The sequence below is a fragment of the Bactrocera tryoni genome, chromosome 3, assembly GCF_016617805.1.
Source record: "Bactrocera tryoni isolate S06 chromosome 3, CSIRO_BtryS06_freeze2, whole genome shotgun sequence".
Classification (NCBI taxonomy): Eukaryota; Metazoa; Arthropoda; class Insecta; order Diptera; family Tephritidae; genus Bactrocera; species Bactrocera tryoni.
Window position 1 is genome coordinate 79,831,300 of NC_052501.1, and position 13,728 is coordinate 79,845,027.

Genomic DNA, 13,728 nt, shown 5'->3' on the forward strand with positions numbered 1-13,728 from the left:
TATTTAATTATATTTTTTTTTGTAATTTGGTGTTTCATCTACACATTCTTGCCACTTGCACTTCAATTTTTTTGCAATTGTAAGCTGTTTTTGCTTACATTTTCTTTGTCGTGCCGCATTTTCCGCTTTTTTCCGTCAAATACATTTATTTTTTAGGTTATGTCCATATGTAAATGTCGAAATTCAAAGCTGCAACTAGTATTTTTGCCAATATATTGTCTAACTCACACAAAAAGTATGCGTAAACGGTACATTAAACCGTTATATGTATTACTTTCAAAAAAGACTAACTTTTGCATATAAGATGTGATAAATTCTATGTTAAATATATTAATTTTCACAATTTTAGTTTTTTTATAATAAATGTAAGCTTGATTTTGCATTTCTTTGAAATATTTCCCTTATATAACTTGTAATATATATTTTTAGTATTTTTTCTTTGCATGTAAGCTGTACTTCTCATATGCTTTATGTATATTGGATAACTGTACTACTCCATTACCCTGTACAAAGCTTTTGATTTCGAATTTTGCGACCATAAATTTGAATTTGAGTGTGAATTGCAAATATTATTGTTAATAATAATTTTTTGTTTTTTATATACTCGTATTTACTGTGTAAACTCTTACTTTGCATAGTTTTGTGTGTCATTTTTTGTTTTTCTGCTTTTCAAATTTAAATTTGTATTCCTGCTAACAACTGTTACATTTCCGTTTTGTATAATCAATAAATTGATTGCATCTGGCAATTCTTAGCTGCTTGAAAATTTATATAGCGGTTCGTAGCAGTTTGCTGCAACAAGCATGGATCGTAGGTTTTTCTAAGTGTTTGCGGTTATTCATTTTCGTTTATATATTTTTCGCACATGAAAATCTCAAAGGTACAATAATACATTGAAAAAACAAAAAAACACTTCACACACATCTAACTATTTACTACATATTCAATCGCCAAGCATTTCAGCTATGCTTTATGTACATTGCAATTTTTCTCAAATTCGTATAACTGCGTGTATGCTTGTGATTGACTACATAATGTTTGCTTTTTAACTTTCCAACGCTGACGCCGTGTTTGCACAACGTGCCTAATTTATACAGTGCAATTATTTTTTTAAATTATATTTTTTTTTTCAAAATTCCCTAACATTACTTTCCAGTATGCATATACACACTTATATTTGCTTTTATTCAGTTAAAAATATTTTTAAGGTATATTGCAATATTTTGACAGCTTTTAAGCGCACATACATATTGTTAACGGTAAACGTCTTAACTATACATTTATTGCATTTAATACGCATTTGGTTTGCAAGAAACAGCTTAAACTCTTTGCCTTATCTACAAATAACCAACATATTTTTATTATTAAACAGTTTTAGTTTAAATGTGCGCAAAAATTGTTTAACGGTTTCAAGTAAATATACTTTGTTGGTGTGCTGAAACAATTATTAAAAAATTGTAAATACAAGTTTGTGAGAAAAAAAATAAAAAAATAATAAAAAAATATTTTTTTATTTTAAAATGATTTTTTATAAACAATTTCAATTATTTCTATATAACAAAACTATTTTTTGCTTAATTTCTATATGCTTTTTAAATAAAAGGTATGTTTATGTTAACAGTAAACTTTTATTGTATGAAATGATTTAAAAATAATTTTACATTTCAATATTACAAAAACATTTATTTTTTGCAATTGTATTTTTGTTAACCAAAACTTATTTATTCAATCTTTTTTTGGAACGGTCTAAAACAAATTCCTAATTGTAAAAGAGGCAGAAAAATAATAAAAATATAACAAAATAAATAACATTAAAAAAAAATATTTTTTTTATTAATTTCTATATATGTATGCACATATATTTTTTTAATTAAAAGAGTATATTTTTGTTAACAAACTAATTTAATGAATTTTTAATAATAATTAATAATCTATGTTTTTAAATTAGTACAATATATTTTTGAATAATAGTATTTTTCTGTTCAATATTTTTAAAATGTTTATTTAAAAAAAAGTTAATTTTTGTTAAACAAAAATTTAATGCAATGTCTAAAATGTTTTTGAAAACGGTTTTAAAGGTTACGAAAAAATTGAAATTAGAGTTTAATCTGCCTTAACTGAATTCGCAAAAATACAATCTGAATAACACATAATGGTATACTCAGCTAATCTACATTTTTCGTGGTGAATTTTTATGAAATTTACCATAAATTATCGGCAAGCAGATTATAATTTTCTATATGTAACTACATATATAACTAATAAGCATTTTTTTCTATAATATCAAAAGCATAATGAAAGAAATACAAAAAAAAATCAAAAATAATAAATTTAAGTTATTTTCACTTGCATTTTTTTAATAATTACTTCAGCTCACTTAATAAAATTCGGTTTTACATTCTTTTTTGTAGAACAACGCGTAGAAAGACTTGCAGCCATTCAAGCCTTTCGCGATACACACTAATTATGGGCCAAATGCCTTTAAAATAACAAAAAAATATTTTTTTACAGTTTTTTTAGTGATTTTTTAGGAACCCAGTTCAACTTAAATAATATTTTTGCTAATGAATATACATACATATATATTATATAGAATGTTTTTTCGGAATTTTCGAAACTGGCTTGCTATATTTTCGGCCAGTGCAAGAGCGCCATGACTAATATGCTGGCTTTGTTACAAATTTTTCTTAATTTAAACTGAGTTCCTTCTCATCATATCACCTATTTCCTGAACAAACAATTATTACAATTTGTGCGCACAAAATATTTAAGTATGTATAGGTAAAAATAAATACGTAATTTATAGTGCGTATGTAGTTGGAGAGTATTTATAGTATGTAAGATTTTTTCTGCTAAAGCTCATAACACTTTCTACTACTATTCTACTACTTTTTTAATATATATATATATATATTTTAATGTGAATATTGAATATAGCTGAATTTTAATAATTATAAATACATTAAATATTTAGTTTGCTTGCGTAAAATATTGTTTGCTACTTTATCATACTTTTTATATGCTACGAATTCCCTTTTTTGTGTCAGATAACTTGTGTGCTGTTCGCTAATTTTTACAAATATATTTGCTATATATCTTATATTACATAATAATGCGTTAATGCAGAGATATACATATACCACATAGAAGAAATGTTTGCTTTACTCAATTTACATTATAATGACGAGTCTGTGAAGCTTTCAAATAGTTTGTGTTAAAATTGCGGTCAGAAATGTCAAAATAGCAATTAAACTGTACGGCTAAACTAGTGCTAATGCACCAACGTTGATACTCGTAGTACAAATTTTGCTTGTAGAAAATTGTGCTTTTAAGCTTTTCGAGCATAATTTAGAAGCTACTTAATTTTGGAGTTATGCTAAAATTGCAACCATGGGTCAATTCATTGCATTTCTGACATATTTCCATTTAAGTAAATGTTGGTGGAAAGTTGGTTTTTTGCTGTTTCATGAATTGCTTGAACAGAAAATTTGTATAAAAATTTCACTTTCAAAACACGCAGTTTGCATTGAAAATTGATTTCATTTTGATATCCTTGCTAATCAAAAATCTCTCCATTTTTTCAAATATTATGAATTAGTTAATATATTTTGTTTCAAAATTATTGTGGGAGAAAAGCATTGCAGCGCTTGAAATTTTCAAAAACCATTTAGCCTTAAAGGTAATTTAAGTAAAACCACCGAAAAGTGCTTCCAAAGACCATGTGTGGTACAAGTAAGCTTTGTTATACACTAATCGCGTTAATTGCTGAGAGGATTTTGTGTCAAACGACTTTAATCTTTTAAAGCATTGCTTGCCTTAAAAATAAAAAACTTCAGTTTCTCTAAAATACAACAAAAGGCAATGTATGCTTTCGGAACTTTGCCAAAACTGAAGATTCGAAACTACGCAATTTGTGATTTTAGATTTTCACAAAATTATGTGGCTTATAATTTCGTTTAAGCTAAGCCACAAGCTTTCAACTATTAAAGCTGTTTTTTGTAAACTTCAAAATTTGTTTTGGAGCTTAGTTTAGATTTCAGCAATAACATCGTGATTTCATCCAGTAATTCAACTGCCGAAAATACGTGGACAAGTTTTTATAAATGGCTGGCATAGTTAGTATGTGAACCTTGAGCTTTTAGGTTTTGGTAATTCCTTAACCATTTCAGCGTTTTAGTTTAGTAGTAAACAGTTTTTTAACCTTTAAATATTTTTCTAGTATTTACTCACAACGCACGTAGTAAATATTTTTTTGTTATTTTTTTAACTGCAGGAATTTTAAAGAGAATAAATGAGAAAATAGTTTTAAGAAAGTGAGACTTGGAAGTTTAATGCTCTTTTTTAAACTGTTTTGTTGATTAAATACCTATAGCTTCTTTAAGCTTCTTGAGGCGTCAAAAGATTTCACGGAGCTTTTTAAAACTGTTTTGTAGATTTAACTTGCTATAGCTTCTTTAACTCAAACATAATTTTGAAATTTTTTAAAATTTTTAATTTCTCAAATGTTTTTTCAAAATTTCAATGCTTCATACATGTTGTAAACTTTTTAGAATTTTGTTTTGGGGTTTAAGCATGATTCAATTATATAAGGTTGTGTCTATACGTGTTTCCTCTTACGAAAAAGTGTTTTGATCCTTAATCTCAAAATAAGCTGTTTTTTTGTTTTTCTCATGAATTTTCGGTTTACATTTAGACGATTTTGTGTGATTTACAATCGCTCGTATTCAGTTATCACTCAAAAAACGCATTTTCATTGATACAAATCTTTGAAAAATAAATTTTTTAATCACGAAAATAAAACAATAAAAAGCAAAACAGCGGGTTTTGACTTTATGGATTCAAACATTTTTGACAGTTTGTAGTTTTTGGGCTATCGGCACAACCTTTTATAAATGAGTCAGTTATGTACCTTTCTTCTTTGATTCGTGTTTAATATTTTATTTTTTGAAATTTCTAATTTCTCAAATGTTTTTCTAAATTGTCTATAATTTTCGGCTTTTCAAAAAAATTTTAAGATATGCTCTGTAGACATTCCAATTGTTTATATATTGAATTTTATTATTAAATTATTATTAATTATTAAACTTATTGGGTTTCATTTTTAATTTTAGTTGCAATTAGTATTAAATTTTTTGAGTTTCAGTGTGAATAACATTTTATGAAATTTTCAACACTCTGTCCTTTTTCTTTACAAAATCATTAAAAAACCCCTTTGCAATTCAAATTAAACAAAATTTGCTTTCACTTCCACAGTGTTGCCTCTGATTTTTCAATAATTTTGTATTTTTAGTACAGCAAATTTCTTTGTAAAAACCTTTTTCACATGTTCTCGGCATTTTAATTTTCACCTTTTGTAAATAAAAAACAGCTGACTTATTGCAATATTGCCACGCAGCGCACATTTAACACAATTTGCCAATTTCAAACTATTTTTGGAATTTTCTTAGTTTAACTACAAGACAAGTTATTAACAAATATGAATCTGTTTGAATTTTTTGTTTCAGATAGATAAATCAAAGCATATTTCCCTCCCAAAAAAATCCACAAAAAAATTTGATTTTTTGAAGCCTCTAAAGCAAAAAAAACTATAAGCTTCCTGCGGCTATCTATATCTGGAGAATCTCCTCTATCCGACCATACCCATTTTATTCCCGAAATCCTGGGACGGTATACTAAAGCCGACCCCAGGTTTCCCCTGAATGAGTACGTTTAGTGTCTAAGACTTCCAGCGCAGCATTCTAACGTTCGGTATTGAAATATACATTTTTCACTTGCATTTATAAAACTCACCGCTTTTGAATTTTAGCTTAAAGCTAAACAAACTCGCCACGCTATAAGCTACATAAATATTAGCTTTTTGGTTAGGAAAGCTTAAACATAAATAAACAAACAGATTTAAAGCGCTTTGTTTAACAATTAGAACTTTATTCTTTAACATTCAATTATATTATATTCCAAAGCTTTTAAATCTGCTTATCTTTTTTCATATAAATTCTATATAATATCTATATTTTATTTATTGCTATAACAATTATCAATATTAACTAGCATGCTTATTTTGAATTGATTCAATTAAAGAAGGTTTTCCGATGCGCGAAGCTCCGTTTAAATATTGCTTTACATAAATTTTGACATTTAGTAATGTTTAGATCTTTGCACAATGAACGTGAAACGTTCTTAACGGAACTTACGCAAACGCGCGCATCGCTGCTACAGAGCCACTTGACATTTCACCCAAATTTGTTTTGCGATTTAATCGTGAAATTTCGAAAAGTCACATCAAACTAAAAGTTTCAAAGAAAAATTAGTTTACGAATTCGATATGCGCACACACTCACATTTAAAAAATACAATCCAAACGTCTTTCTCGGCCCATTTACATATGTATACATGAAACTCTAATGATTTGTGAAAAAAGCATTTTGGCTGTAAATAACGTTAGATTGATTTGATTTTATAAATTTAGAACGATTGCACAACAGCAGCAAAAGCAGCCGCAGCAGCAACGAGCAGCAAGCAGCAGCAGCAGCCAACCAAATAGCCGCAGCAATAATGTTGCTAGTGAAAAAACTTTTAACTAAATTCAACGAGCACTTTCCCAAGTTTGTTTTGAAAAATTACTCGTATATTTTCTTTGCTATTTTGATAGTTTCCCAAGCAAAAGGAAAAAATCCACAAAATTTTTCAAAAAAATTCGTCCTTTAAATTAGCAATGAATTATAATCGTCGCAGGAACATATGTAAGAAAACAATCATTTATTTTTGAATTCATTTCGATTCTCTCATAACTTTTCTCTCATAAAACTTTTGTTCTAATATTACGCGTGCTAACAATTTTTCGGCTCTACAACAAACAACAACGCGCTACAACTTGTAAACAACAATATTTGCCGCAATTGTACAGTTACTTTGGGCGATTTTCATCAATATCCAAATCCAACGCATCAAATTAAAGCGCAACACAATCGACGCCAAAATTCCGATCCCTTCGAACGTGATCCCTTCAAAATCCAATCGTACAATTTTCGTTACGCCGAGCGTCCCTCATACCCACTACCGAATTTGTACAATAATCGTGTACATTCAACGCCTTCAACGTCGAACAAACGGTTTGAGACATTCTTCTACAATTATGACTTCACTCCTTCTGTGCATGACAAAGAGAATCCTCCAACAAACAAATTTCGCGAATTTCGTCGACGAAAATTCCTTTTGGATCACCAACCGCAAAATCCGACAACAGCAGGTCAACACGCTGCGACAGCAGATAACCGCGAATTGTCGTCACTGCAACAAACCCATATGTATCAGCAATTGCACCCAATCGCCAATGCAACAGTCTACGCACGTGTCGGCACAAGCGCCAGTCAAACAGCAATTGCGTCGGCCGCTAGGACAGCTGCAACAGCAGCAGCAACAGCGGCCACGACAACAGCAAATGCCGCTGGACGTACGAGCCAATCGCGTCTCGGATACGAGCGTTTGCGTGGCGGCAACGTCGACAACGGTGGCGGCGTCGGTGGCAACAGGGGCGTTCGGCATTACCAAACACTTTGCAGTGCCACAGATTCAAGCAGCATCGGCACAGCCGCCGGACTGCGTTATGGACGTGACAATGTCAGCACCTCATCGCACATGTCCGGCCAAAACAAGTACGCTCGCAAAACGAATGCGCGCTCTACTGGGAACCGAGAATATTTACGTGCACTCGCCACAGCCCACATTAACGAGTCGGCCAATCAGCCCAACTACCTTGGTCGGGGGCGTTGCAACAGCCGCACATCAGTTGAACGCGGCCGGCGTCCACGTCTTGAATCCCTGGGTAGCGGGAGCGGGTTTGCGCAAGGTAACAGCCAACAGCTTGACGCCAGCCACGGCAATGCGAAGACCGCTGGCTTTCGCGAATTGTCAAGCGCAGGAACGTCGCCGTCGAAATATGCTCGACAGCCCATACAGATCGTACACTCAGCTTCCCCGAATCGGGTAACTGCAACGGTGGAGAAGACGGAGGGCGCCTGTTCCGGTTGTCAGATAAATATCAATATAAAAGGTTTGGATTCTACACAATTGGGCGATAATGTCGTTATCAAAATTGAGTCCGATAAGCTGACACCCAGCAAAACGAATACGAAAACCGAACATACGCCCGTCGTAAGTACGTTGAATAATATCTACAACGGTACCGGTTGTATACAAAGTAATGATATCGCCTTCGCAAAGTTGGTGGAAATTAAACGTAATTCCGAAATGAATCATAATCTCGATATTAAGCCGAAAGCAGTTGCACATCAAGCCAGAGCGACAATGCGTAATACTTCATCCTCATCATTTGTAATCGATAAACGTCTCTCTAAGTTTGCCGTGAACTCAACGGATGAACGCGAACAGCGCAAGCACAAGCCACGTAGCTCTTCACATTCTCGCATACCGTTGTCTTCATCAACCGCACGCGCGCTCGGTTTTACCAGTTCCAACACTGCACTACGCAATACGAATAGCACCGAAGTAATTCAACGCGCGCCGAGAAGTATCTCCAAGGAACGTATGCCAAGCATGGTGCCCTGGTGTTTAGACACCACACTACGACATGGATTTTCACACGACGACGACATTGCGAAACCATTGCCGCCCACACAGCCCACGCCAGTGATGAAGCCCACAAGACCCTCGTATGATGCAACACTAAGTGATGTGCGCAAAATGCGCCGTCAGGCGGTTGTTGCCGCATACAAGCCGTTTTCGCTGCAACGCACGTCCTTGGGCTCAACACTGCGTCCACGCAAGTCGGAAAACTTCAGTGGCAGTAGTAAACCCGGCAGCACAACGCCCAGCAATGAGATGAACAAGTTGTTGGAGAAAGCACAACAATGTAAGAAGTCGGCTGGCGCTGTTGCGTCCGATTTCCATGCCGAGAGCGCGCAGCATCGTCAGTCACATCACTCGCTGCGTGGCGCAAAAGTGAGCAAAAGCACTTTGCGCAGCCAATCAAGTTCGCAGTTGGAACTTAGACGTTCGCCTACGATGATTATGCATCGAAGCCGTTCCAGCATACGACAGGCGACACAATCTGCGAGCGACAATCAGAGTCATGTCACAACACCTCTCAATGTGAATATCAATGTGTTTGCAGATAAATTGAAATTGCTACGTGTTTGATTGCATAGAACTGAACTGACAGCAGATTTGTCAGAAACTGTCTCGAATTAATGGGTAGAACTTTGAACTAGAACTTTGAAATTTCCAAGAACGATCCGAATTTTACCAACTCGCACCAGTTCAACCGCATGGACGGCGAGTTTGTGAGCTGTTGATATGGACACGGCGGTTGAACCTTTGAAATGTGTGGCGTTTGCTTTGGTCTTCCTGGGGGAAGTGCAGAAAGACGTTGCGCATTTGAGGCGTTCAATTGCCGACACAATTCCCAGCCACTCTTTGCTCCATAAACGTCTTACGCGTGTTGGATGTTTATCGGCGTCCCAACAACAAAATTAAATAACCGTTATGCATGCAAATGTTCCTGTTATTTTTAAATTTAAAAAGTAACAAAAATTCCAAATTAAATCAAAATTCAAATACTAAGAGCCTCTACTTGGGATTTAATGCAATTTAAATAAAATCCTAAACGCCAGAAATGTTTGTAAACGAATTTATAAGTATACAATGACAACATTATATATTTTTATATTTATTTTACAATAACCCTTAAGTTGAAATAATGAAAAGAAAAGGCTTCGCGCTAAATATGGACATAATTAATAAAACAAAATTTTTGATGGTAAACAAGTCTTCGACTTTCGTACGTTTTTCGGTTGAATTCGCTCTCTATCTCTCTCTCTTTCTCTTTCTCTCTCTTTCTCTGAGAGCTTTTAAAGTTAAATTTTATTTTTTTATTTCGACTTCTTTACTGAAATTCATGATTAAACCACAACAATCCGGGTGATTAAATATCGCAGTGCAGACCTTCTCTACTGGGAGTAAGTAAATATTAGTTTTTTTGCACTTTGGCGAATAATACAAAACAAAAAGAAAGGAAAAGAAAAATTATTTAAATTATTTAATCATTTAAAAACATCGAAAGAGAAATAATGCATGCGACTCATACAGAATTAAATAATTTAGTTTACTGTGCAATATAAAAGTAAAAAAAATGTCTCACGAGAGCGCACTTTTTATTTCCTTTCATGAAATTAACTAATTTTATTAAAAAAAGTTTTATAATTATTAACTTAACGTTTTAATGGAAATATCTGTGTACACTTTTGTCAACTGGCAGCTAACGGTTGTGCTTTTGCCAATGGTATAATGGTTTACGTCTCAGCTTTGCATATGTTTTTAGCCAAGGCATATACCAAGTTAGATGCAGAGAGCTGAGTTCATGCAAAAGTAAACGGATTAACGGTTATAACTTATTTCAAAAATTATGGAAAAATATACGTATTTACAGTTAAAAGTAATGCTCAATATAAGCACAGAAATAATTAGAAAATTAAATTGGAGCAAGTGGAGACTCGCACTGGGTTGTGGAGCTGCTGATGATGATTAATAATTATTAATTATATAATCGAATTAATTCTGTATGAGCCGTTATGGATTTTTGCTTTTCGTTGCAATATGCAATATTTATAAGCAAATAAATAAAATTTTACAATTTTAAAATAAAATAAATAAATAAAGTTTTTTATTTTGTTTTCGAAATAACTTCAGATTTGAGAAAATAATTATACATATATTTTATTTAATAACAACTTCTTCTAAATTTTCAAAAAAAGGTATAAGAAAAATATTAATATTGATGAATTACAAAGTAAAAAAAAATGTGTAATTAAATTTAAAAAAATTGTTTTACGCATATTTTATAAATTTTTTTTGAGAGTTTAACAAAAAAAATAATATTTTTCGTGTTTATTATTTTATTTTATTAATTTTTTTAAGAAAAAAGCTTTAATGATATTTTTAAATATTGAGCGTTACAACAAATCAGCAGTTATTATTATTTTTCCTAAAATTCAACCTACATGTTTTCTTCATAAGTTTTTAACTTAAATTAAAAAAAAAACAAATCAAATAAAAAAATATTATTAAATTACAAAGTAAAGAAACAATTATTTACCATTTTTATGAGAATTCAACAATAAAAAAAATATATATTTTTTTCACGTTTATTAATTTATTTTTTGACCAAGAAAATTTGTAATAATTTTGTATTTTTATTTGTAATATTTTTTTTTAAATAATTCGAACATATGTTTTAAAGTTTTTTTATCTTTTTTATGAGAATTTAGCAAAAAAAGTAATTCTTAAATTAAATAATTATTAAAAAGGTTTTTTTAATAATTATCATAACAACAAATCACTAAAAGTTTTTCTAAATTCCATTTATGTTTTTTCATGCAGTTTTTACTAAAAGAAACTTATTTGGAAAAAAATATTATATTATTCAATTAGAAAGTAAAAAATTTGGAGGAAAAAATATTAAATTAAAACATATGTTTTAAATTTTATTATTATTTTTTAATTCTTAAAATTAAATTAAAGTATATGTTGATAATTTTACAATTTTTTTTGAGAGTTTTATGAAAAAATAATATTTTCCATGTTAAAAAAAAAAAATTAACGAATAAAAAAATTTACTTTTAATGATTTAAATTATCAAAAAATGACGAATGAAGAAAAAAATAATAATATTTTTTAGTGATTTTGTGTAGTTTAAATAATTTTTAAATGAAAAAATAATATTTTAAATGTTAAATAATATGTTTTAATATTTTTTTTTAATTAATGAATAAAATTATTTTTTAATGATTTATATTATTAAAAAAATGACGAATGAAGATAAAATAAGTATTTTTAAATAATTTTTTGTAGTTTAAAAAATATTAACTAAAAAAAATAATAATTTTTTGTAGTTTAAAAAAGTATTAAATGGAAAATAACATTTTCATCTTTAATATATTTTTTGAATTCATTTAAAAAAAAATGATATATTTTAATGATTTATGTTATTAAAAAAATTATGAATGAAAAATATATATATTTTTTTATATACATTTATTGTTTTTTATGATTTTTTTACTTAAAAAAATTAATTTTTTAATGATCAATATTTGTTTTTTTCTTAATAATTATCATAAAAACAAATCAACAAAATAATATTTAACATGTTTAATATATTTATTTAATTAATTTAAGAAAAATTAAAAAATTTAAAATAATTTATATTATTAAAAAAATTATGAATGAAAAAAAAATGTATTTATATTGATATACATATATTTATTTTTTTATGATTTTTTGTACTTAGAAAAAATGAATTTTTTAATGATTAATAATGGTTTTTCTTTTCAATAGTTATCATAACAACAAATCATAAATATTTTTTTTACTAAAATTCAACTTACGTATTTTTCATAATTTTTTAACAACTATTTATTTTGAATTTTAATTTATCGAATTTCATTAATTTAAATATAAATCCCACCACTTAAGCAACAAATGGTTATAATTACGTATATTTGTGTTATAGCTTTAATTTTTAAACATAACCTCTGCTTGTTCTTTTTTGGTTCATTTTTGTGGTGCATTGTCAACCAGTTGCTTTACATACATATTTATATACATATATGTAAATAGCGCTTTAGTGGTATTAACATGTATTTTTTTTGAATAAAAATAATTTAAATAAACAATTTTCGTTTGCAATTATTGCTTCCTTGTGCCAACTTTAGCATTTTTCCAAATATATGTTTATAAAGGTGTATGTACATGTGTATGATGAGTACTGTTAAGTTTTTACTTGCTTAAATAACTGTAGTTATGTGTATGTATGTAGGTGGGTTGCGATCCGTTTGTCATAGTCATATGTACTGGGAATAATTATGCATTCATATTAATTACAATAATTTTTATAAAAGTTGAATTTTGTTGCATTTTTGGTTTTTTGTTTTGTGGGAAGCAATAATTTTTCATATGATTTTTCTGATATTATTGGTTGTATTAAAAATGTACTCAGTTGATCAATTCAGATTTCCGTAAAACTTGCGTGTTTCGATTTACCGTTTATTTTCAAGTCGTTGTGTCAAACTTTAGCATACCTTACCGTTGCTTACTCATCGTCGTCATAATTTTGGTATGTGACATAACGTACAGCCGAGCTCTCGCCAGTAATCAATGACTGCGTAGGTGATAGTGTTGAAAAGGAGATAAAGAAAATATTTAAATTTAGTGATAATGCAAATTTAAGTGCTAAAAGTGCGTATGTACAAGTGCACAGTGGGACAAAAGCACGCAAATGTTGGATGTGCTATGTTGGAAAAATATTAAAAAAAAATATTAAGTTTATTAAGCAAAAATAATAATAATGTATAATAAATTAAAAGTGTTGTGCGTGAAAAAATTAATTTAATTAGGTACAAATTATAAAAATTAATAATAGTAAATTAAAACAAAAATTAAAAATAAAAGTATTAGATTTTAATAAAAACGAAACTTTTTTATTGGAAATTTGTAAATAAAAATCAAGTTGAGAAGCTTATATTGGGTAGTCGAAAAAGTCTTTTCGTATTTTGTCAATAAATATGTAGTTAATTAAGCAAAAATTATAAATATAATTAATAATAAATTAATATGAAAATTACATAAAATTATTAGCTTTAAACAAAAACAAAACTTTTTTTGTTTGAAAATTTTACTTTATTGGAAATTTATAAACAAAAATCAAGTTGAGAAGCT

General features: G+C 29.5%; 2 protein-coding genes across 2 annotated transcripts in view; one reads left to right on the forward strand and one right to left on the reverse strand.

Moving 5' to 3' along the window:
* Positions 1 to 6,223: 6,223 nt before the first annotated feature.
* On the forward strand, positions 6,224 to 10,045 carry LOC120772435. The gene is made up of 2 exons (XM_040101051.1): positions 6,224 to 6,740; positions 6,905 to 10,045. The coding sequence occupies exons 1-2, from the start codon at positions 6,713 to 6,715 to the stop codon at positions 9,154 to 9,156; spliced, it is 2,280 nt and encodes a 759-aa protein (XP_039956985.1). The 5' UTR covers positions 6,224 to 6,712; the 3' UTR covers positions 9,157 to 10,045.
* A 2,404-nt stretch (positions 10,046 to 12,449) lies between these two features.
* Positions 12,450 to 13,728, reverse strand: part of LOC120771429 (synaptic vesicular amine transporter) — a 58,230-nt gene continuing 56,951 nt past the window's right edge. Inside the window, exon 9 of the mRNA XM_040099425.1 lies at positions 12,450 to 13,171. Within this exon, the coding sequence (XP_039955359.1) occupies positions 13,103 to 13,171 (69 nt within the window). The 3' untranslated portion in view covers positions 12,450 to 13,102. The remainder of the gene's footprint in view (positions 13,172 to 13,728) is intronic.

Bases quoted from the DNA above. Each gene is read 5' to 3' on its own strand.
- LOC120772435 (XM_040101051.1), top strand. From the start codon at position 6,713: ATGAATTATAATCGTCGCAGGAACATAT. The intron at 6,741-6,904 runs GTAAGAAAACAA...GCAATTGTACAG, and splicing joins TAATCGTCGCAGGAACATAT to TTACTTTGGGCGATTTTCAT.